General features: G+C 35.3%; 2 protein-coding genes across 4 annotated transcripts; one reads left to right on the forward strand and one right to left on the reverse strand.

Annotated features, from left to right (window-relative positions):
• Positions 1-1,669: 1,669 nt before the first annotated feature.
• Positions 1,670-14,136, reverse strand: Pex1 (peroxisomal biogenesis factor 1). Of its 2 annotated transcripts, XM_076136650.1 has the most exons (13): positions 13,898-14,135; positions 13,050-13,268; positions 9,563-10,664; positions 9,002-9,242; positions 8,400-8,553; positions 7,883-8,051; positions 7,396-7,544; positions 6,836-7,023; positions 6,209-6,268; positions 4,269-4,455; positions 3,530-3,688; positions 3,094-3,212; positions 1,670-2,679 (listed from the first exon to the last, which is right to left on the reverse strand). In XM_076136650.1, the coding sequence occupies exons 1-13, from the start codon at positions 13,988-13,990 to the stop codon at positions 2,592-2,594; spliced, it is 2,928 nt and encodes a 975-aa protein (XP_075992765.1). In that variant the 5' UTR covers positions 13,991-14,135; the 3' UTR covers positions 1,670-2,591. The 2 variants fall into 2 exon arrangements, with proteins under 2 accessions (XP_075992765.1, XP_075992766.1); XM_076136651.1 differs by lacking the exons at positions 1,670-2,679; positions 3,094-3,212; positions 3,530-3,688 and having other exon boundaries at positions 4,329-4,455; positions 6,196-6,268; positions 13,898-14,136.
• Positions 14,137-14,796: 660 nt separating this feature from the next.
• On the forward strand, positions 14,797-21,403 carry CycB3 (cyclin B3). Of its 2 annotated transcripts, none has more exons than XM_076136653.1 (8): positions 14,797-14,972; positions 15,185-15,500; positions 16,190-16,461; positions 17,077-17,290; positions 17,818-18,072; positions 18,409-18,564; positions 18,900-19,074; positions 19,286-21,403. In XM_076136653.1, exons 2-8 carry the CDS (start codon positions 15,195-15,197, stop codon positions 19,453-19,455), a joined length of 1,548 nt encoding a protein of 515 aa, XP_075992768.1. In that variant the 5' UTR covers positions 14,797-14,972; positions 15,185-15,194; the 3' UTR covers positions 19,456-21,403. The 2 variants fall into 2 exon arrangements, with proteins under 2 accessions (XP_075992768.1, XP_075992767.1); XM_076136652.1 differs by having other exon boundaries at positions 14,798-14,972; positions 17,074-17,290.
• The last annotated feature ends 316 nt before the right edge of the window (positions 21,404-21,719 follow it).

A 21,719-nucleotide genomic window follows, 5' to 3' on the forward strand; every position in this document is an offset into this window, starting at 1 on the left:
CAATTTTAATGGTAACCTGTGTAATATCATAATAATTCAGCTCACAAAGTTGTAAGTATATACATACTATATTACCTTACTCTAAAGGATTAAGATTCTCAAGATTAGATTGTAAATTCATATGACAATAAGTTATACTTAAACTTTTGACAAAACTGATGTACCTATTCAATTTTAATTTATGTAAACATCATTTAGCATGCGGAGTAAATATTCCGTTTATTGATTTATCATTCTACCCAACTTGTCTTACTTTCTGGCCTTTCTGGTAATAACGTAAGACGTTTCTATTTTCTCTATAACAATGTACCGCGAAATTTCCCGCGCCGGAGCGCAGCGCTTTCCAAATCAGCGCTCAATCTAAATTATTGTACAACTTATGAACTAATCTTAATCAGCCCGCCTCCACCCGCCTCTAAGTTTTTCAATAAAACACGCTTATCTCACGCTCACTCAACTACCGCTAATTGCAAATGTGCACAACTTTAGCATGCTGACAACTGGTTTAATTAGGTTTTGTAGGAGTTTGTCATTTTAACTTAATAAATAATTTTAAAACGTAAATATTAATAAAATATACTTACCTAACACTTCTAATTTTATATGTCGAGCTAAGTTTTAATAATGTTTGCAGTTATAAGAAAATCAGTGGCATTGCCGCCATCTAGCGAATAAGTCTTACGGGATGGAAAAGTGTCCCTTAAAAAGTTTTACTTACGGCGCTTGATGGTGATCTCGTTTCTGGCCGCTCTCGAAGAGGACGGGTTATTTCAGCATTCACAATCACTTCACAACACACTTTAAAATTGAAAAAGTATAAATAACTTTAAAAGCAAAACACAGCAAATAAGTTAACCTCCGTACACCAAAAACCTATGGTACCTTCCTAAGGTAGGCACAGGAAAATATTAGAGATCCTTATTAGATTCTAATTACAAAAATACTAACATTATTCCTATACGTTTACCTATATTTTACTCCAAAATCGTAATATGTATTAACATGTACATACATTATAATTAATATTTTTCTGTGCCTATTTAATAATAAATATATAAAAAAATATATTTCTAATTTCCTTCAAAACAAACAAAACACTACTACCGCCATCTAGTATCAATATCGTGCAACAATTTCCTCGTTGGGTCGTTTTCGCGCTAATATTCTACGTTGATGGGTTAACTTTTATCAGTAAGTTGTTCGTTAACGCGTCTCAACGGGTAATTAACAGCTGCAGGAGATTGAATATTGATAACATCTAATTGATGAGGCTGTGATATTGGAATGCGATTTGGTTTGTATAGTTAGATGATTGAGTTATTTGTATGGTACTGACGTATGGGCGTAGTTTATTGTTTTACTTGAATTGTTTGACTATGAATAGGAGAGAATCAGTAATAAGTATAAATAAGTTGTCGATAATTTTTCTAGCACTCCTGACCTAAAATGATCATTTAGTGACGGCTGATCGCTTTTTGTGTAAATAATCTTTGAAAACTGCTAGCTTAAGTATAATAAGACTTTTTGCAAAATATTTTTGGGTTTCGATTTATTTTTAAAGATACAAAATACTAACACAAATCGTAAGTCGTATTTTAAAAACGTTAATTGCTTTCTTTCTATATTAGCATCTGAAAATGTTGTGAAAGGTTAAAATGAAACAACCACATTAAAAAACAACCAATTTTTCCGTAACAATAATTAAAATTACAAAAGGCAACAAAATATACATACATACAAACAAACGGATTATCTGTGCGCTTACAATATTACCCTAGCACCTAACAATAACTAGCTCGGTACATCACAGCTTAAAGCTTATAGCACTAGCCTTAGCATACTGACAGATGTGTAGTAAAAACGATTTCTGAACCGGGCACACAGTACAGACAACTCAAAAGTATGTGAAACTATTATTGTGATCGTATTGTATCGTTAAAACAGGGATTTTAGATAAATAACTAAGTTAATAAGTCTAGTCATGCACGACATATCTTTATAATCATAATTCCGTTAACAAATGAACAGGCAACCAAACACAGCATAAATTCTAAGTTTTGTAATTTTAAATTTAAAGTCTAAGAAATTTAAGTCTAAGTTTTGTATGCCTCAGCTATCCGCGCACCGCGCTCCTTGCTTATGGGGCTCTTGACTAAACTGTTGGACTGTAGTAGACATCGTATCGGCTGGTATAATTATTATGATATTCAAATTATCTGAGTTTATCTTTATTCATGTAGACAGAAAAAACACCTAACCTTTGTCTAACAATATGTAGGTAACTTTCTAACTGTATTATGCCTTAGTCTGTAACTTTTAAAACTGAAAAGTATGAGGAAAGATAAATATGTCAGTATGCTAATTGTGTAATTGTTCCTTTCCCTATTTAAGTAAGGCTGAAGAACTATCCATTTACATAGCAAATATAACATTATTATAATAAATTCAGCTTAAAACTACATCTTGTCAATACTTTATTAAACCTTTCAACTTTTAAACTAACAATTTTCTAAAAAGCGGCGGCCAGCACCATTTCCAAAACACTTATTGCATTTATCTAATAGCATGTAATTTTATATATTTGGTTTAATTCAAGCAAGTGTAACTCGTTGTTTTTGTTGTAAGCTTGATATTATTTTCTGTTCCGATGTTAGTGGTTCCCCTCTGAATCTTTTGTATCTGAAACAGAATACAATTTATTTATTTAGCAGCACAATTTATAAAAAGGTATCATTACTTCATTACTTTAGCTATGTTACCAAATTTATTGATTCTGATCATATTTGTGTCTACTAACTTCCGGTTTCTGAAGTAGGTACATTTAGCAGCAGTTTATCTATTCAATAGCGTTTAAGCTCGTTAATACATGACAGTTTAAAAAGATAAACTACCACTAAATGTACCTCAGAAACCGAGCATAAGTGAAACATTAACAAAATTTTAAATCACGATATTTTCGCGAGTAAGTTTTTTACATTCATTATCTTACTGCTTGTCGTAAATAAAAAAAATAGACCTAAAAAGTATTGTAAAAATCCTGATTACACTAAGTTAATAGTATGCATCTATATGAATCAATCTGTATTAACTCACATCGTATCATAGAAAAGTCTTTGTTCCCTGGAGAGCGAGGGCTTGGTCTCCTCTAAGGCACTCTCTATGTCTTCTTGATACACCACCACGGATTCCATAGTTTTGTCCTCACTAGTGACCTATAACAAAACATTGATTGATTATATCACATAAAAAGGTTTACCTATATGTCAAGCGATTCTGGGCTTTTCTGTCAAAAGACTTTCTTTTAACAGTCTAATAACCAATCAATGGTATCGCCCCTGCCCAAAATGTAGGTTGTACACGGTTCTCTCTCAATGTTCGTTCTTCCTCCTCGTAAAAACTGGACTAGATTAGATAAAATTTTGCATAATAATAGACCTAAAAATATTTGCCGTAGTCAAACTTTTACTCCCAGGACACGATATTATGTCGCACATTAGCTCCTTATAAAAGAAAATAGTAATGTACTTACCAGTTGTTTCTCCAGCCGAGTCAACTGCGCAGTAACTAGTATGGACTTGAGATCGGCGGGCGAGTAGCCGTCGGTAGCGGCCGCTAACTCTTGCAGGTCCACGCTGTCGTCTATTGATACGTTCTTTGTTAGAGTACGGAGAACTTCGTAACGCCCGCGCTAGAGTGAACAGGATATTATTGTTATAAATAGGTAGTTTCAAATATTGATGTAAATAAAGTCTACAATTTTCAATGATATTCATTTGACTGGTAAGTACTAGAAACATCTGTTACTTACGATGTAGCAAAGTTTTAGTCAAGTAGTAGCTAATCGCGTCACGCGTAGAATATCTTCGTTAAAGATCAAATAATTACTGAACAGCGCTAATAGCGTATTGTAAGAACTACTTTCTCGTGTAGATAATTATAGTCCATTAGCCAGGCGAAGTAATAATATATTGAGGAATTTAGAACAACACAGATCCGCAGAAAAATGCAGCTGTCGGTGACCTGTTAGATACCGCTATTACCTATATTGTGAAAATGCCCAGAATTATTCATTATAATCCAGATAGATCTCTTCTAAGTTGTCAGACTAGATATACGTCAGATGTCCGCTTCTTAGTGATACCGAGTATAGTCATTATAATCCAGATAGGTAGATCGTACACGCAAAATTGAAAATTGTCAGACTAGATATATGTCAAATGTGCTTCTTAGTGATACTCAATATAGAAAATCGTGGTACAGGTCGTCACCTCATCAGGCAGCGGACAGTAGATATGTCTCTGCAGACGGCCCGCGCGCAGCAGCGCGGGGTCCACGAGGTCGGGGCGCGACGTGGCCGCCAGCACGGGGCCGCGCGCGCCGCCCTCCGCGCCGTCCAGCCGGGACAGCAGCTGGTTCACTACCCGGTCCGTCACGCCGGTGGAGTCGTGGCCACGCCTTTAGAAAACGAATATTTTTAAGATAATTATATGTAAATTATAACCAAACTATACATAAACAGTAAAGAAAGTGATAAATGTTTAGACTTGTAGGTACAAGCATAAACACATAGTTGCCTATAGCATTTGCTCATTTAATTCAGACAGGTTTTTCTTTGGTAAGTGTAGAAAAATCAGAAACACTGTATACCTAGTCGGGTCGTAAGTTCTGTCACATTTTTATTGTGAAATAATTGAGACATGTTTGTTTTTAGAATAATCATTTATATATCAAAAGAAACGTAATAAAACATGGATTCTTATTTTAATTACTATTATTCAAAATAAGCTCCGCGATTTTGTACACAAGCCTTCAACCTGCGCGGCCAGTCGTCTACAGCAGCACGCACGAGGTCCATGTCAATATCGGCGGCTGCTTTGATCAAGGATGCCTTGAGTGACTCCACATTAGGATGGCGTGTTGAGCAGGCCTTTTCCTCTAAGTGTTGCCATATTTTGAAATCCAACGGATTTAAATCTGGACTGGAGGAGGGCCAGTCTTCGTGCCGAATGAAGTCAATTTCGCGCGCCGCTAGCCAGTCTTGCGTGCTTTTCGCTCTATGAGCTGGTGCAGAATCTTGCTGGAATACCCAGGGTCTGTTATTGAACATTATATGAGAAACTGGTTCCACAAGGTTTGCTAGGACTGTATTTTGATACACTATCGCGTTTGTTTTTACGCCTTTCTCACAAAAATGTACCTCAGTTAAGCCCAAATATGAGATTCCTAGCCATACCATGAGTGAGGGTGGAAAATGTCCTCGCTGGACACGCGGAATACGCTTGCTGGCCTCTTCACTGCTGTGGGCGTACACCTTATCATTTTGTTTATTGTAGCTCTCCTCCACGGTAAAATTTTTTTCGTCCGAAAAGAGAATTTGACGATGCTTTTTTCCCGCGTACCGCTTCAACAAAACGCGGGATCTCTTCAGTCTCATGTCCATTAGACGCGCATCTAAGCGATGCCCTGTTTTTCTGCGATAGACTCGTAGCCCTAGGTCTTCATTCAACACCCTTTTGACCGTGGTTCTGCTTAACCCCATTTGAAGGACCAACAGTTTCTGCTTGCGGTTGGGATTTCTTTGGATTCGCGCCTTCACAGCTTTTATCACTGCTGGCGTCCTAACAGAGCGAGGGCGACCACTTCTTTTTCTATCTTCCAAACTTGAGTCCTCATTATAACGTTTGATGGTACGAGAAATGAATCTTTTGGATAAATTCAAATTTTTTAGTATATCAAAAATCTGAGTTGGCGCGTAACCACATCGATGTAGCGCGATAACCGCGACACGGTCTACTTTAAGCGTCCACTCCATAATTTACCAATACACCAAATATGAAAAATACACATTCTTATTTTAACATTTTTGTGGCCAAAATTCCATAATTGAATAGTTTTTATTGTGTACACAACTTATGACCTGACTAGGTATAGGAAAACCCGGGAGCAAACATGGGCCAACTCTTTTTTAAAACAACTTCTAAAGTGCTGAAATAACTAAAGTGCTAAAAATGACGCATTCCCATGGGCAAATTCAGGTGGCAGACGAAGTCGCGAGTAAAAGCTAGTGTACTATATATAATAAGATATGTACGCGAGGAAAACCGTGCAGCTCAGCTGGTACGTATAAACTTTACTTAATTTTGTGTATTTGTGTTAGTAACTTTGTTGGTGTGTAGTGGAGTGTTGGACACTTACTATAAGCACTTACTTGGGCGCGAGACTGTCGAACTCGTCGAAGAATAGGATGCAAGGCCGCTTCATGTCCGCCCTGTAAATAAACCGACTCGATATAGCTAATATTCAGGGAATCGTATAATTTACGCCAAATTTCCTCAAACAGGCAAAAAATTAAGGTAAGCATATTCGATAGACTAGTTTATTAAACATATCTAGTATTTGTTAGTATATATTATAGATTCTCTCGTCACATGTATATTTCGTGCCGATAATTACGGACGATTGCTGGACGTACTCCGCTATAGTTACGTCTGCATCACAGTGCTATGCTCCTAAGTATATTTACGTGGAATCATAAAAAAACAAATGTATACTATGTATACTAATATTATAAAGCTGAAGAGTTTGTTTGTTTGAACGCGCTAATCTCAGGAACTACTGGTGCGAATTGAAAGATTATTTTACTGTTGAATAGCCTATTCATGGAGGAAGGCTATAGGCTATATATCATCACGCTACGACCAATAGGAGCAGAGTATCAGTGAAAAATGTTACAAAAACGGAGAAAATGATGACCATTTCTCTCTTATGTGATGCAAGCGAAGTTGCGCGGATCGGCTAGTCCTCCATAAAGCAAGAAATCTATCACAATACTAACTTGTCAAATACATCTCGCACAGCCTTCTCGCTCTGTCCGATATACTTGGAGAGCAGCTCTGGTCCTTTAACGGTGATCATGTGCATATTGCGCATGCGCGCCAGGCACGAGCCCACGTGCGACTTGCCCGTGCCCGGCGGCCCGTACAGTAGGATACCGCATGCTTGAGACGGGAATAGTGCTGGGTACTGGGGAGAAAGAGAGAAATGAGTTGTCGAGACATTTCTACAGTAGCTATGCATAAAATTAGTAATTTTTATAACATCAAAAAGATGGCTCATAGTAAAAAAATGTTCATAATTGAAGCTCATGTCAGAAAATGCACTTAATTTCTGTGGGAATGTAAAAATCAATGGTCTTTATACCTTTTGTAGTCACTGTGTAAAGTGTTATTTAAAAATAAGCTATTTGTAATATCTATGTAAACGAACTGTAGTTCTACTATTATCCTATTTATGAATATAATATTCTTGAATACGATAGCGGGAGGAGCAGCACAGATAGTGCTGAAATAGATTAATCCACGGTTTTGTGGCAGTGGTAATAGTGTCACAACTTACCATAATAGGCCAGAATATACATTCGGTAAGTTCTTGCTTGACTAGCTCGAGTCCTCCCACGGGGCCCCAGATGTCAAACTCGCTGGCTTTCTCCTCGTCTTTTATCACATCTTCCACTAGGCGAGGTTTGGGATCCGTTGGGTTGGCTTCTAGCAAAGAAAATTTAAATTTATTTATACATAATGTAGTACCAGTAACCAAGGCCTGCACCAATATAACAGATTTCTAACAGATAATTTTTTAAATAATATACCCATACATAACTTACTTTTTTAACTGGATCTTAGTAAAAATTGCAAGTGCTTTTTAAGCAGTTTGTTAATTAGAAAACTGACACAATTAAGGTACTAACAGAGGAGATAAACAACTTTTAAACGCGAATTTACTGTTGTTTTACAACTAAAATGTGCCAAAACACATGTAGAATTTGTTAAACTGACTGAATAACCATCATCTAAAATCTAAAAATATAATATAAAATTCTTACTTTTCTTTTTGACAGCTTTAAATATCTTCTTATTGAGATAATCAGTGATATCTCTGACAGAACAGCCGGCGGTGTCCGACGCAAGTTTGATGACGTCATCGTCCTCTATCAGGAACTCTTGACGAAGCTTGTCGTTTAACAAGTGCTTGAATAACTCCGTTCTTTCTTCCTATAACGAAAGATATATTGAGTAAAAATTTCGTTGGTGTCAAAGTTATTAATCATTTATTTATATGAAATACAGTAAACAAGCAGATTCCCGCAGTCCGTGTAAAACCGCTCCACGTTTTACTCACGTTTCAATTTTAGTGAAATTAAAAAAATACAACTCGTTTATTTTGAACGAAAATGGGTAGCTTCAAGAAATGTTTAAAAAACATAAAGCTATTGTCTTAAACTATATCCATCCAAAATTACATTACAATCGGTTAAACGGTACCTTCGAAAGCGTAACAGATTCTGATAGACTTTCGTATATTTAATATCCAGTATGAATAGCTCTTTATCAACCTCTCACCTTATCAAGTTCTGGCACATCAAAATGCGCAGTAAACATAGGTTTTCCGTTGAACTGTCTCAGCGTAGGATGTAGTGCCTTCATACTGAGTGACGTCATCAGCACGCACACACCGCTACATGTCTGTAGCAAGTGCTTTATTACTACTGCTAGTCTGTGAACATATTTTACAATAAAATTACGAGCTACTGAAGATATTACTTGAAGATTCATAAGATGGTGCAAAATAAGGGCTCTAATAGACTAATATAGTCTGGACAATAATGAGACTAGAAAATAGAATATTATAAAAAGGCCCAATTATAATAGAATAAGTATTAAACATCGAAACTGACTAAGCTGATATGATGACGGGCTACATTGATAGACATTAATCTGATCGTATCTTGCTTCGGCGGAAGTTGTAGATTAATCAAACTTGACTTTGCATTTCTAAATATACGTCTAATATGTCTAATATCTATAACTACAAACAATGATCCGTATAATACAAATTTATACATATTTTTTATACTGTACATTATTATCGCTAAACATTAAAAAAAGATTTCAGTCTATCAATCTTCCTAACAAGACCTAAAACGGTGTAGGTATAAACTTGCCTTTGATAATAAGCGATATCTTGTGGCGAAGCTCCCTCGACATTAGGCGGTACTAGCGAATCCACATCATCACAGATCAGCACAGCAGGACTATGTTCTTGACACATAAGTATCGCCTTGCCCAGCACCTCGGGAATGTCTTTACGACCCTTCAGAGAACGACAGTGGAGGATGTGCGACCATACTGTAAGCTCTTTCTGAATTATATGGCAGATTGACGACTTGCCTGTACCACTAAGACCTGAGGATTTGAAATTGGAATGTTAGGGAAAATGGCGATTGCGTAGTAAATATATTTTAGCGCATTTCAGCAAAAAAAAAAACACTCAGATTTGATAGATTGATGGGTAAATTGACTCCAAGGAAATAAAGTGTCCACGTTGCACCTCTATATAACTGGTAAGTTAGTTTTTTTACGATTAACAGTATTTTACTAACTAGCTAGAAAAACTGTGATAAGACCGCGAAAAAAAAGACTTGGCAACATAATATTATACGACAGAAAGCTTGCAGCCTACGATGCAAATAATAACGTCAAATGTAATAATTATAGTGTCTCACCCGTGACCAAAACATTGCTTTTAATCTCCGAAGCACCTTTAAAACTCGCCTCTCTATGAATCTCAAAATAAACATGAGACAATACTTTTCCAATCAAAGCCTCCACAGACTTCATTGTTCTACAATAATTCTTATAATCATAATCAAACTTCGAAACAACCAACTTTGGCATAGCCATTTCAATGTCGGTCAAACATTTTGCTGAAATCGTACAGTTTCTAAAAGACTCACAATTCAACATAGTAAACTTTAACTTCTCAGGTTTTAATTTAAATTGTAAATAGCCTGAAGAAATCTCAGTATTTTGTTTAATCATCCCATTATTTATTAAGAACTTCTTTCCAGAATGTGTGCTGCTTATAACACAGTTTTTAAACCGTTCTATAACATCTGTTTCGGTTTGTGGTTGGTCTGAATATGTCACAATATCTATATGATCTGGTTGTTCAATTCTGTCACCAATTATAGTGAATATTAGTCTCATACCGTTTTCTATATTAATAATAGTGTTTAAAGCTTTAGGTATAAGGACTGTGGGTATATGTTTGTTATATACTTCTCGACAGAGGCTTCTGTATATCACACTGTCTATAGGCACAAGTTCCACACACAAATCGTTGATCGGGCTATTATTGTTTTCATTATCGTCATCGCTATCATGTATAATAGAAGGTATATTCGTCATTGTGGATAGTATAACAATCAAATCCTTATATTTATCATCTACAAAGTCTTCATGAACGAAAACGGTGTAAGGATGTATTAAATTTTTTTTACCATCACTGTCTATTGGTAGTGCTCTTAAAACTATCTTTTGCGGTACATTTAAATACGGACCGATCATAGCTTTGTTAATTGCACCAATGTTTTTAAATTTCTCTGGTTCTTTTGGTGTCTCAGAAGGTGTGCTTGGAAAGCTGTGCATGCTATTAAAAGCGTCCACTTTGACGATAATTCGGCTGTGGTTGACGAGGATACCGGTTTGTTTCGGTATGAATACTATTGGTAGAGAGGCTGATATCCACACTACTGTTTTCTGATTGGCTACTACTAGTCTTAACTGGTCTAATATTCTCATTTGGAGAAGTTCTACATTGTGTTCCTGAAAACAATATTGACAAATTACGAGAAATTAAGCGTTACGACATAGTGGGAACGCACCCTAAGGGCGATTAATTTATCATTGGATGACTGTCGTCTCTAGCTGTTCCCATTATAACGATTGTTTGCCGTCAAAATGTTTTATCGTTGACTATCGTATCTAGCCGTCCCACAGTGTGTTATAAACCCGATTTTTGTTTCGTCGTCTTTTTATTGAATTAATCGATAGAGTATACCATTCTGAGGATTAGAGTAAAACTCCGGGCTCGCTAAGACTTGTACTTTTTTCGTAATTCAGTGTCAAAGTTCTGGAATATCCGACTATTGAAAAACGAAAAAAAATAATTACAATTTAACGGAAGTCCTTATTCCAGAATTTATTTATTCTATCGAAAGAAGATATAATAGCCGACCATTCCACCAATTCCTGAAGCTTTAGCATGAATAGGTCGAGAGATATGATTATTTTTCTCATTTTTCGTTTTTATTTTTTTATTCATCTAAACCACCGTAGTAGGTGGTCATTCCTACATCAAAAAATTGCTAATACTTTCTTTTATTTGCAGTATTAGTTCTAAAACCTAACTCGTTGGTTTCCAGGAGATATTTGAAATTTGAAATTTTACTTAGGGTTGTCACTTTCGAGTATCCGAAAATTATATAAGATTATAAACCTTTATTTGAAAAAAAAGTTAAGACAAGCCCCCCGGCCGTAGTTCTGCACGACGTACCTCAGTCACGCCTTACTGAGGTTGTTGAAGTGCAGAGTACGGTTACGGTATTAAGGTTGACTGGCGTTCAGTCCCCTAAAATTGTTCCAACTCCAGATGGAACAACCATTGATTTTGCTTTTTAGAAAAAAAATCAACAAATACAATTACATAATATGTGTATAAATTATAATAAATACCTTAATTGTTGACGAAAATAATTTTATCGTATTTTTTAAATAAAAAATCGACACAATTGATGTACATACATGATAAAATTTGATTTAAAATTATAGATAGGTATATAATTCATGTAGATATATAAAATACATTAAAAATTATTCTTAAAATTGTTGTACCACAAAAATTACGATAAAATTGATTTTAAAAAAAGTAGTTGTAAATCAAAAAATAATATGGAATTCACTTAAAAAGTAATTGTAAAATTAAATAAATTAACTAAAAATATTTTGAAAAAAAAACGTTGTAATAATACTTATGTTGAATGTTGATTTATAGGTATACTTATGAGATATCGGAAAGGATTTTGTTTTATTTACTATAAGTTGAGTCTTTTGAGTTAGAATTTATAGACAGATTCCAAATAAATGTATAAATCAACATCATACCAATTTCTTAATTTGTTTTTTAATTTCCTTTATAAAATTACCCAATCTTTGCCATTTTAAGCCACAAAATTATGATATCTTGTTATGGTCGTGATATAAAAGCTAAAACTTTATAAAAATAAATTTATTAAATTTTGATTGAGGTGGCAGCCCTATGTGCGGATATTTCGGATATTACTAAACTTTCAAATATCTCCTGGAAACCAACGAGTTAGGTTTTAGAACTAATACTGCAAATAAAAGAAAGTATTAGCAATTTTTTGATGTAGGAATGACCACCTACTACGGTGGTTTAGATGAATAAAAAAATAAAAACGAAAAATGAGAAAAAAATTCATATCTCTCGACCTGTTCATGCTAAAGCTTCAGGAATTGGTGGAATGGTCGGCTATTATATCTTCTTTTGATAGAATAAATAAATTCTGGAATAAGTACTTCCGTTAAATTGTAATTAATTTTTTTTCGTTTTTCAATAGTCGGATATTCCGGAACTTTGACACTGAATAACGAAAAAAGTACAAGTTTTAGCGAGCCCGGAGTTTTACTCTAATCCTCAGAATGGTATACTCTATCGATTAATTCAATAAAAAGACGACGAAACAAAAATAGGGTTTATAATACACTGTGCGTCCCCAGTGTCACGATAATCTGTCGTCACTGCAAAAAATGTCGTAGACGACAGTAAGTTGTGTCGTTCTATATGTGAACAGCTCCATTTAAACATATAAGCATCGACACTTAAAACTACACGATTATCTGTCGACACGACATACTGGGAACGCGCCCTTACTGTACTTAGCAAGGGTGGTTCTTAAAGGATATTTCTTCATACATTTTATAGTAATTGGTAACTAGCAAAAACCACACAAAGTTTATTATAAAATCTGCTGTTGAGACTCACACTTGAAATTTAAGGGTAATATTAACAATTTAACAAGGAAAAATGTATTTATATGTATGCGGTGAATAAAGAACCTACTTTCTTACAATCTACCACACATATACAGGTACTATAAAATTCATAATAATGTTTTACAAATCACTTACCAGTATCTCCTGATCATCTGGACTATCAGTATCCACAAAGAGTTCATCCAGCACCTTGATATCTCCGCACGGAGACACAAACACATCAGCCCCTTCATCCAGGCCTATTAACCGGCTGTATATCGGGTTGCAAGATATATGACCTTCTGGAACTGAGCTGTTGTACACCACCCAGAGGAGCATCTGCTTGTCTCTTGATAGCACTTGAACACATTGTGTCTGAAAAAGGTTGGTTTTATGTTTATTTGAAAAGAAAATAATAAGTGCACATATAAAATCACATGGATGTATGGATGTGAATAAGGCAAAGGAAGGTTGTAAGGATTGTACCAAGTTGTGGTCTTTGCACTCACACCCCTCCATGAAAGTGGGCAAAGACAAAATGAAAGAATAAGTTTTGCTGATGGTACACTTAGCAATTCTGTAAGGTGTATAATAAGGGGCCTATACTCAGCAATGAGTAAGATTGGATTGGATATCTTATAATAGATACAGAATTTTATGATAAAACACTTTTAAGATGAATGGTTAAAAATATTAATAAATATTAAAAATAAATTTATAACTTTGCACAAAAATATTAATGTAATCAGTCGCCCTTGATATAACTCATATTTTTTGGGGTTTGACCAGCTCAAACACCTGAGAAAGTCAGTCATTGTATTTTATTCATATTCATTACGGTCATATTTGTATTATGTATTCAGCATACAATGGGAACAAAACAATGACCATGGTAAACAAAATTCTAACCTCTTTCCGAAAAAAATATGATAAATATCAGTCTCAATATTATCTTGACATGTAAAGCTACTGATTTATGACAAATTTATATCGTAAATCCTTACCTGTTCATTATTTGTGCTGTACTTTGGACTGATATAAGCAAAACAAGTTTTTTCATGGGTATATGTCACTTTCAGCTTAAGTCCTCCTAACATTTTTGTTCCAGACTAGTTAAACTACATTTATTGCAACAAATTTACTACACCAACCACTGTTTTCTTATCATTTGCTATTATTTTTATGAATAAATATCAAAACAGTAAGTACAATGACCAAATTTTAACAGTCATGTTTCACTTCGTAGCTGGTTAGTATATTGTACATTATGTTAGGACGCAATTTATGGCTAAAATAAAAATTACGAAACGATTTTAGATTAATACTGTGACTTTTTTCATTCTGTAGTCAAAATATCACCGTACTGACAATTTTGATTATCATAGTAATAATTCATTGATTTATTTTGTGTTTTTCCTTTATTTTTGTCCTAGTTTACTTGTTGTGTTCATGCTACGTAATCATTATTTTATATAATGGAACGCTATAATCACATTGGCCCTTTGACATTTACATTCCGTTCCAGATAATAACGCGAAGTAAAGAAATATTATTACTATTCACTTTAATGTTACTGTTCTATATAATATAAGTAGTAATAAGGAATAGTTTACTATAAAGTAGCACGCTAAATTTAAGAGATTCTTCATAAGTTTGCTTTTAAATGACATCAAAACTGAGTTATTTGGAATTGTGATAACTATTATAAGACAACCAGTCAATATAATATATTTATTAACGCATCTGAATAATTTACTTTAGATAACAACGAACTATTCTATAGTAGTATTCAAACAATACATAATTCAAAAGTTTAAAAATGATCTATAAGTTCTAATCAATATGACAGAAACGTAAATTGGAACGCAATTTTAAACCTTCCCACTCCATTGGTTTTCCGTTGCACCAATGAAAATTCAAAGCAGTTCAACGGTTTTTGAAGACGTTTCATCTGTCCGGTGTCTTGTTGAATTATCTTAAAATTTTGATAAAAATTTATCATTTTGAAACTAATATCGGGACGTGCAACTTCTAAAGCAACCAAAATTAAATCAAAACGGCCAACGCCGTTTAATAAATGTGAGTACAAAATGAGTCGTTAGATAACCGTTTGACGCTGTGTCGATGTTCGCTTGTTTTGCCTCCATTTTCGGTCGTTAGACGTGATAATTTTGAAACGGTTGTTTACGTTTACATCACATTTTACTTGTGTTTTATGATTACAATATTGTATAATCGTGTGAATTATACCACGTTAGAGAGTGCACGTGATAAATTGCGGATTGTTTCAGTACCTCCATAATGGCGCCAACACGGTTGGCATCGAAGCCGATCGGCGTCAATGAGAACTTGAACGGTTTACTGGGGCATGGTATAACGACAAGGAGTAAGCAATTAGCTTCTCTGAAGACTCACAAGGACAGTCTGAAAGTTCCAAATAAGAGGAAAGCAGACAGTCCTTTGAAAGATGTTACTGCGAAGAGGGCGGCGTTTGGCGATATCACAAATGCCTTCAACAAAACCAGCGCTCCTGGAGAGAAGGACAAAGGAGCCACCATGGCCCTGAAGAAAGTGACTGTGGAAAGCAAATTGCTCCCAGTTGTGAAGGTTGTATTTTATTCCAATATTTATTTTTCGAGGGTACTAATTACAAATGTTTGATAATTAGCTCGTGGGAACTTTGTAAACGCGTAATTATCCGCATGGTTGGGTTAACGAACAACAACATAAAAATTAGCGAATGCTTAACGGGTCATTGAACTTTCCCTCCAAAAATTAACTTGTTCAAATTCTTTCAAAATGTGCTATTTTTCATCAGTTTTTAAATCACTATATTTTTATACCTCATTGGGAGTCGGCTTTGATTAAACATGTGATTGCTGTGGTCTTTATTTGTTGAGATATTTTATTATCACTGACTTGTATTGGGTCAAGGTCAGCATTGTATTGGGAGCACTCTGCAAACAGTTGCTAATACCTCAACAACTGTTTCAGTTATTTTGAAAGTAACTGTAAACGTCCCTTTTCCTTTGTGTATGGCATGATAAAGATAAACTTTTATTATCATATGTTTCCTGTTTTGATATGAACACTTGTACTTACACTGAATAAAAGTAAGACTCAGATTGCAACAAACTGTAAAGACTTATAATATTTATTTGAATATTTTATTATTTCAGTTTTCTAATAAAGGCAGGCAGTTGTTTACTATGGAATACTACTTCATTGGTTACTCACAAGTACTCTAAAACTATTTAATAATAAGTTCTTTTACTAATAACTGCTTCCCTTTTTAGAGCATTAAACCACAGACAACTACCCTGAATGGTAAGACCTCTAAAGCAAAGACTCTGCAGAGAGTGGCAACAAATGCCATAGATGCAGTTCAGAAGCACTTTGCCAAGGATCCTCCTAAGCCTTTAGCCACCAGGGCTCAGAATGGCATCCTCAAGAATGTGGAGCATAAGAAGGAGAAGATTATCAACCAGAATCAAAGCCAAAACTCTGCCAAGTCAGCCAGAAGTGATATCTCTGAACCTTCACTTTATATGACTGCTTTGGAAACTACGTTAGTTTGTTTATTTTTGTATATTTTGAAACAATTTGTTTAATATTTGACCTTATCAAGATAAGACAGTGTTAGTTAATGTTTTTGTTACCACTTGGTCTGCATCATCATATCTTTAATTAGTAGGATCAGTAATTTTTGTTTGTTATTACTGCTATTTATGTGGAAGAGACTAAAAAACACTTATTTACTTCAGAAGTAGTACAATGTCTTATCAATGATGTTCTAATTTACATTGTGAAAGTTATTATAGTAGAGATTTCTTTGTGTTGTCATGGTCCAATTTATTTATGACTTGTGACTACAATGAGTACACGTTGCTCTTATTTGAGCCCATCATGTGGGACAGAGTTTATTTGCAAATGAAGATTCTGAAATCCACTATATTGTGAGATTGATTGGACACAATCTAATTGTTTATTAACTGGGAGCTGTATAACTTACTAAAATTTTATTTTATTTTGTTTGTTCGAAATCTACAACATTCTGTTTTTAGTATAAATTTCAAGTTTAAAAAGAGATTAAGTAGACAAGTTACACATCACTGTTAGGTCATTCACGGAAAGTTCTGCAATACTATCCACCACTTCAACACAAGTTCTTCAATTTCAGCAGTCCCTCAGAAACCTCAAAGGAGGAATACAAGACGATCAGCGAGAAGCTAGATAAAGTAAACTTGGACGACACAGTGAGGTCCCTGGACGAGGAGACCGAAGTCCCGCACAAGCCACCCACAGGTGTCGCCGACTTTGACCAGGAGAACTGGAATGACCCCTTCCAGGTCTCCAACTATGCTATGGATATATTCAACTATTTGAAGGGCAGAGAGGTGAGTTCATTTAGTTATTGATTTAGATTCTCCTTCCCGCGTCGTAATGCACGTAGATGCGTTAAGATGCGCGTGCGCACCATTAACAGTTTTCGCGGCAATCAAGTTACTTGTGTTGATATTACGAAATTATGTTTTCTTTATTTATATAACTTATGATCTACTAAACTGTTTAATAAATTATGTAAACATAACTGTTTAAAACCTTTCAAATGTATCGCAATCTGTGTCACGTCGATGGCTACCCATAATAATGTATGTTTTATCACTGTTGTGGATTATTTGTCAAGTCGGTCACATTGAAATCGCTGCGCGAAATAGCGGGTTCGATTACAGCTAAACGAAGTGACTCACTAACAATTGTTTTGTGTAAAAGTCTTCGCGAAACTGCGAACATTTTTCAAAAAAATAGTAGTTGTAGTCACATTTTACGACACTCTTTGTATTTTGGCGCGTAAACTCATCTCTGTCTATTAGATGTAATCATCAACAATCATCAGTCATTTAACGCTACCCAAACCTTTTAGCGCCTGTTCCCAATCGACGACTACCTAGTAAGAATGAACGGCATCACATCATGGATGAGGGCACTCCTCGTTGACTGGATGGTGGAAGTGCAGGAGAGCTTCGAACTGAACCATGAGACTTTATACCTGGCCGTGAAGCTCGTAGACTTGTTCCTCACACGTTCAACTAAGACGCAGCCGTTGAAGAACCAGCTGACTAAAGAAGAGTTGCAACTGCTTGGTGCCTCTGCGCTTTTCATTGCTTCGAAGTTTGACGTGAGTAAATGTTACATTATGCTTTTGATGTTACTTTTGTTTTGGTACAGACGTAGGACTTTAGATTAGCTGAACTGATAATTTTTCTTAAGCCAATAATATTTTGACAACACTAAACTTTCGGAAATACTTCGTTCTACTATTGAAGAACAACTTGTGCCAAATATTTGCAATTTGGACGAAATATTGACTTCTATCTTCTCATTTCATTGAATTTGTTTTATTTTTGAAGTAACTTACTACAAGTTCAACTCTGAAAAGTCAACGTAGAGACATTACGTGTGATTTTAGTCTAGCAGTGCCTTATCGTCATGGTTTGTTTTGTTGTATCTTTAGGAGCGCATTCCCCCGCTAGTAGACGACTTCCTGTACATCTGCGACGGCGCCTACACGCTGAGCCAGCTGCTCAAGATGGAGATGAACATCCTCCGCGTCGTGGACTTCGACCTCGGCGTGCCCCTCTCCTACCGCTTCCTCAGGAGATACGCCAGGGTCAGTACTGTTTGAATACACATTTGTATGGTTCTTTATTATAAATGGTATATTTCTGGATCAATCATACAAAAATTATATACTTCGAGGTTTTTACGTACCTACCCTCTGCGGTTGTTGTAGCTGCTTGGTTTAGTTTTGTTGGCATATTAAGTCTTTGTGGCAGAAACTTTGGTCTTAATTATTGCAATATATTATCACATAAAATTGAGACAAGCACTAACTTTTTTATTTTCTATCTTTTAAATAGCGATGTACGGGTAGACAATCGCGTAACGTATTCGAAATTTAGTCGTGATACAGGTATCTTTAATGTAGTAAATATTTGTTGTTAGTGCGCGCGCGTGTCCATGCCGACGCTGACGCTGGCGCGCTTCGTGCTGGAGCAGTGCCTGCTGGAGTACAGCCTGCTGGAGCACTCCGACAGCAAGATGGCGGCCGCCGCGCTCTACCTCGCGCTGCGCATGAAGAACATCGGCACCTGGACACACACGCTGCAGTATTATACAGGTCAGTAGCACTGCCATATTTTAAATTATCCAACCCAAATCCCAAACTAGTTTTATGCGTATTTGGAAATATAATGTAATTCTTTGAAGTTTATGATACAACAATGTTTTTCGTATCTTACACTTGCGTAAAACCCTACGCTCTGTCGTGAAGTTTTAATATGAGTAATTATAACTTCTTTTGATAACATGTATTGTTTATTTGGTTTCAGGTTACACCCTCAAGGACATCCTCCCGATCGCCCTGGCACAGAACGCGACCCTGCACAAGAAGCCCAAGTCGGCGATCAGCACAGTACGCAACAAGTACTCGCACACGATCTTCTTCGAAGTCGCCAAGGTACCTCTCATCGAAGACTCCGTGCTCTCCAACCAGAGCTGAGACGAGCCCTGTGGCGCCTTATATGCTGTACAGAATATCCTAAGGTGGGTCCAAATTTTCTAATAAATTTGTAAAATTCGTGTGTATATTTTAAGGCTAGGCCGAGAGATGTCTGACTCGAGTTTCCTCACTGTAAATAGACTCACTTCATTTTTTGTTAGCTCTTATTTAAGTATCGTATTGTTGTTTATTTAATCTCAAAGCTTTTTAATACAAATTGGTATTTTCTTGCGCTAGTATTAACTCCTTTTTCCTGTGCGTGTGAATGGTGAGTGAGTGTGTATGTATGAACTGTGTTGCTATCGTTTTTAAATCTCTCAGTGGTGATGAGTATGGGATTTATCAATATTAAGGCGAATAAAACCTTTAATTAATTTTAGCGTTTTACCATTTTTGCATTTATTATTATGACACCATTGACTTGCGTCAGACTGAAGCTCGGCGCTGGCCGTAGTCTAAGATATCGCAATTGATAGCTTGTGTTACTTAATTATTTGTAATGTGCTGTCTTCGTGTGACGAATGTTGGCTATCGGCGCACAATTAGCTCGCTCTTCTTATAACAATGGAATGTAAAAGTTTAGGGCCCGCGACCACGAGCGAGCTATAATACAGGACAGTATCAAAAAGATCAATTTAATGTAAGGTGCCACATAGGCTTGTAGTACTACGTTTTAATTGTAAGTAGGTTTGACTTTAAACAATGGCTTGGGGCACCCGAGCTCGGGTGAACAACACTGCCATTAAATAAAAATGTAGGTAGTGAAAAAATCTAGATCAATGAAGAATTTGTGTTAGCTACACGAATTGTTAAGCGTTATATACTTACGAGTTGTTATGCGAAGTTTATTTACTTTCGGTAAATTAATGTATTAAAGACTGAATGTGTTTTGTTGACATGATCTAGTGGAACGTCAGGTCATCACCTGATTATTATTATTTGTCAAATATGTGCCATATAATGTTATGGCGAACCGAAACACGGACGATTTGACTAGAGGATAGAGCCTCAATAAATAACATCATTTTGAACGGCGAAACTAAGTTTCATTAATTAAAAAAAGCGTTTGAACTAAAACACTTAAACCAAAATCCCATCATGTCTTGTCTGACCTCAATAGATAGAATTTTTACCAAAAAGCAATGCCCAAAAGCCACATTCCAATATTGTTTATCCGCCTTGCTGCTTATTATTTAATTAGAATAACGCTGTCTTCCTATAGTAAATTATAGGTGTTAATCGGCTATTGTAATAATAAATGTATATTTATCGGTCATGTGCAAATTTAGACCATTATTTCGGGACCAATAGTTTTAAATACGTCGCTTGTTTAAAAGTTGTCGTAGTTTGTGTCACATATGCGCCTCCGCACTCACGATAAATATACAAACGATTTAGGAATATTTTACGACTAAGATTTGTAGAATCTTTAGAAATCGTAAGCCTCGTAGACAGTCGCGATTATAAGTGTAATATATTAGTAATGAAATGAATTATACTTTGTAAGTGTAGAAACTATTTTTGGTTCATAAGTAGGGTATATTCTCGTAAAACAAAATCTGTAACACTTATTTTCCCGACTATCGCAGGACCAACTCGCACCGGATGTCGATGAATGTTTTTATACATATTATTATGTATTCGTGGCAAAGCTTTGCTAATACTCTTTTAATTATAATTATTATTAATGGATTTTGTAATGTTTTAATATAATTAATTTACATAGTAATTATTGTGAGATTATTCGCATCATTTGTCGTATGTTTTGTAATTTATCACATTTTAAAGAGTACAAAATATTGGAATGTTATAATAATGTTGTTCGTTTAATAATAAGTTTTAGAATAATTGTCACTTTGAAAACTGTTTTCTTGATAACATTTGTCGTCTAATTATACAAGGTTAATGTAAAACTGACGTGTAAATAAAAGTGATTTTGGTTTGGTAACACATGCTTTTGATTTAAAACATATTACTCATAATTTTTCGACAGAAACCAGAAACTAGTGTTGTCATGCTTTTATCAGCTTCTTAAATTATTGTGTAAACGTGATAAAACTCATTAAAATTCGAGTTATCGTATTGTTCACAATCTGATCGAAAGTAATCCTTCTTATAATCAGTATGTATCATATTATCAGTATTGTGATATAAGAGATTTGTAAGAAATTAATAACAGCAATTAAGATCTTTATCACTGTTGTGTCAAGTGCTGTAGTTTGATTAAATGTTTAACTTGGCACAGCATTGTAAGCTAAACTCAT

This window comes from Anticarsia gemmatalis, chromosome 3, assembly GCF_050436995.1.
Source record: "Anticarsia gemmatalis isolate Benzon Research Colony breed Stoneville strain chromosome 3, ilAntGemm2 primary, whole genome shotgun sequence".
NCBI classification, from domain to species: Eukaryota; Metazoa; Arthropoda; class Insecta; order Lepidoptera; family Erebidae; genus Anticarsia; species Anticarsia gemmatalis.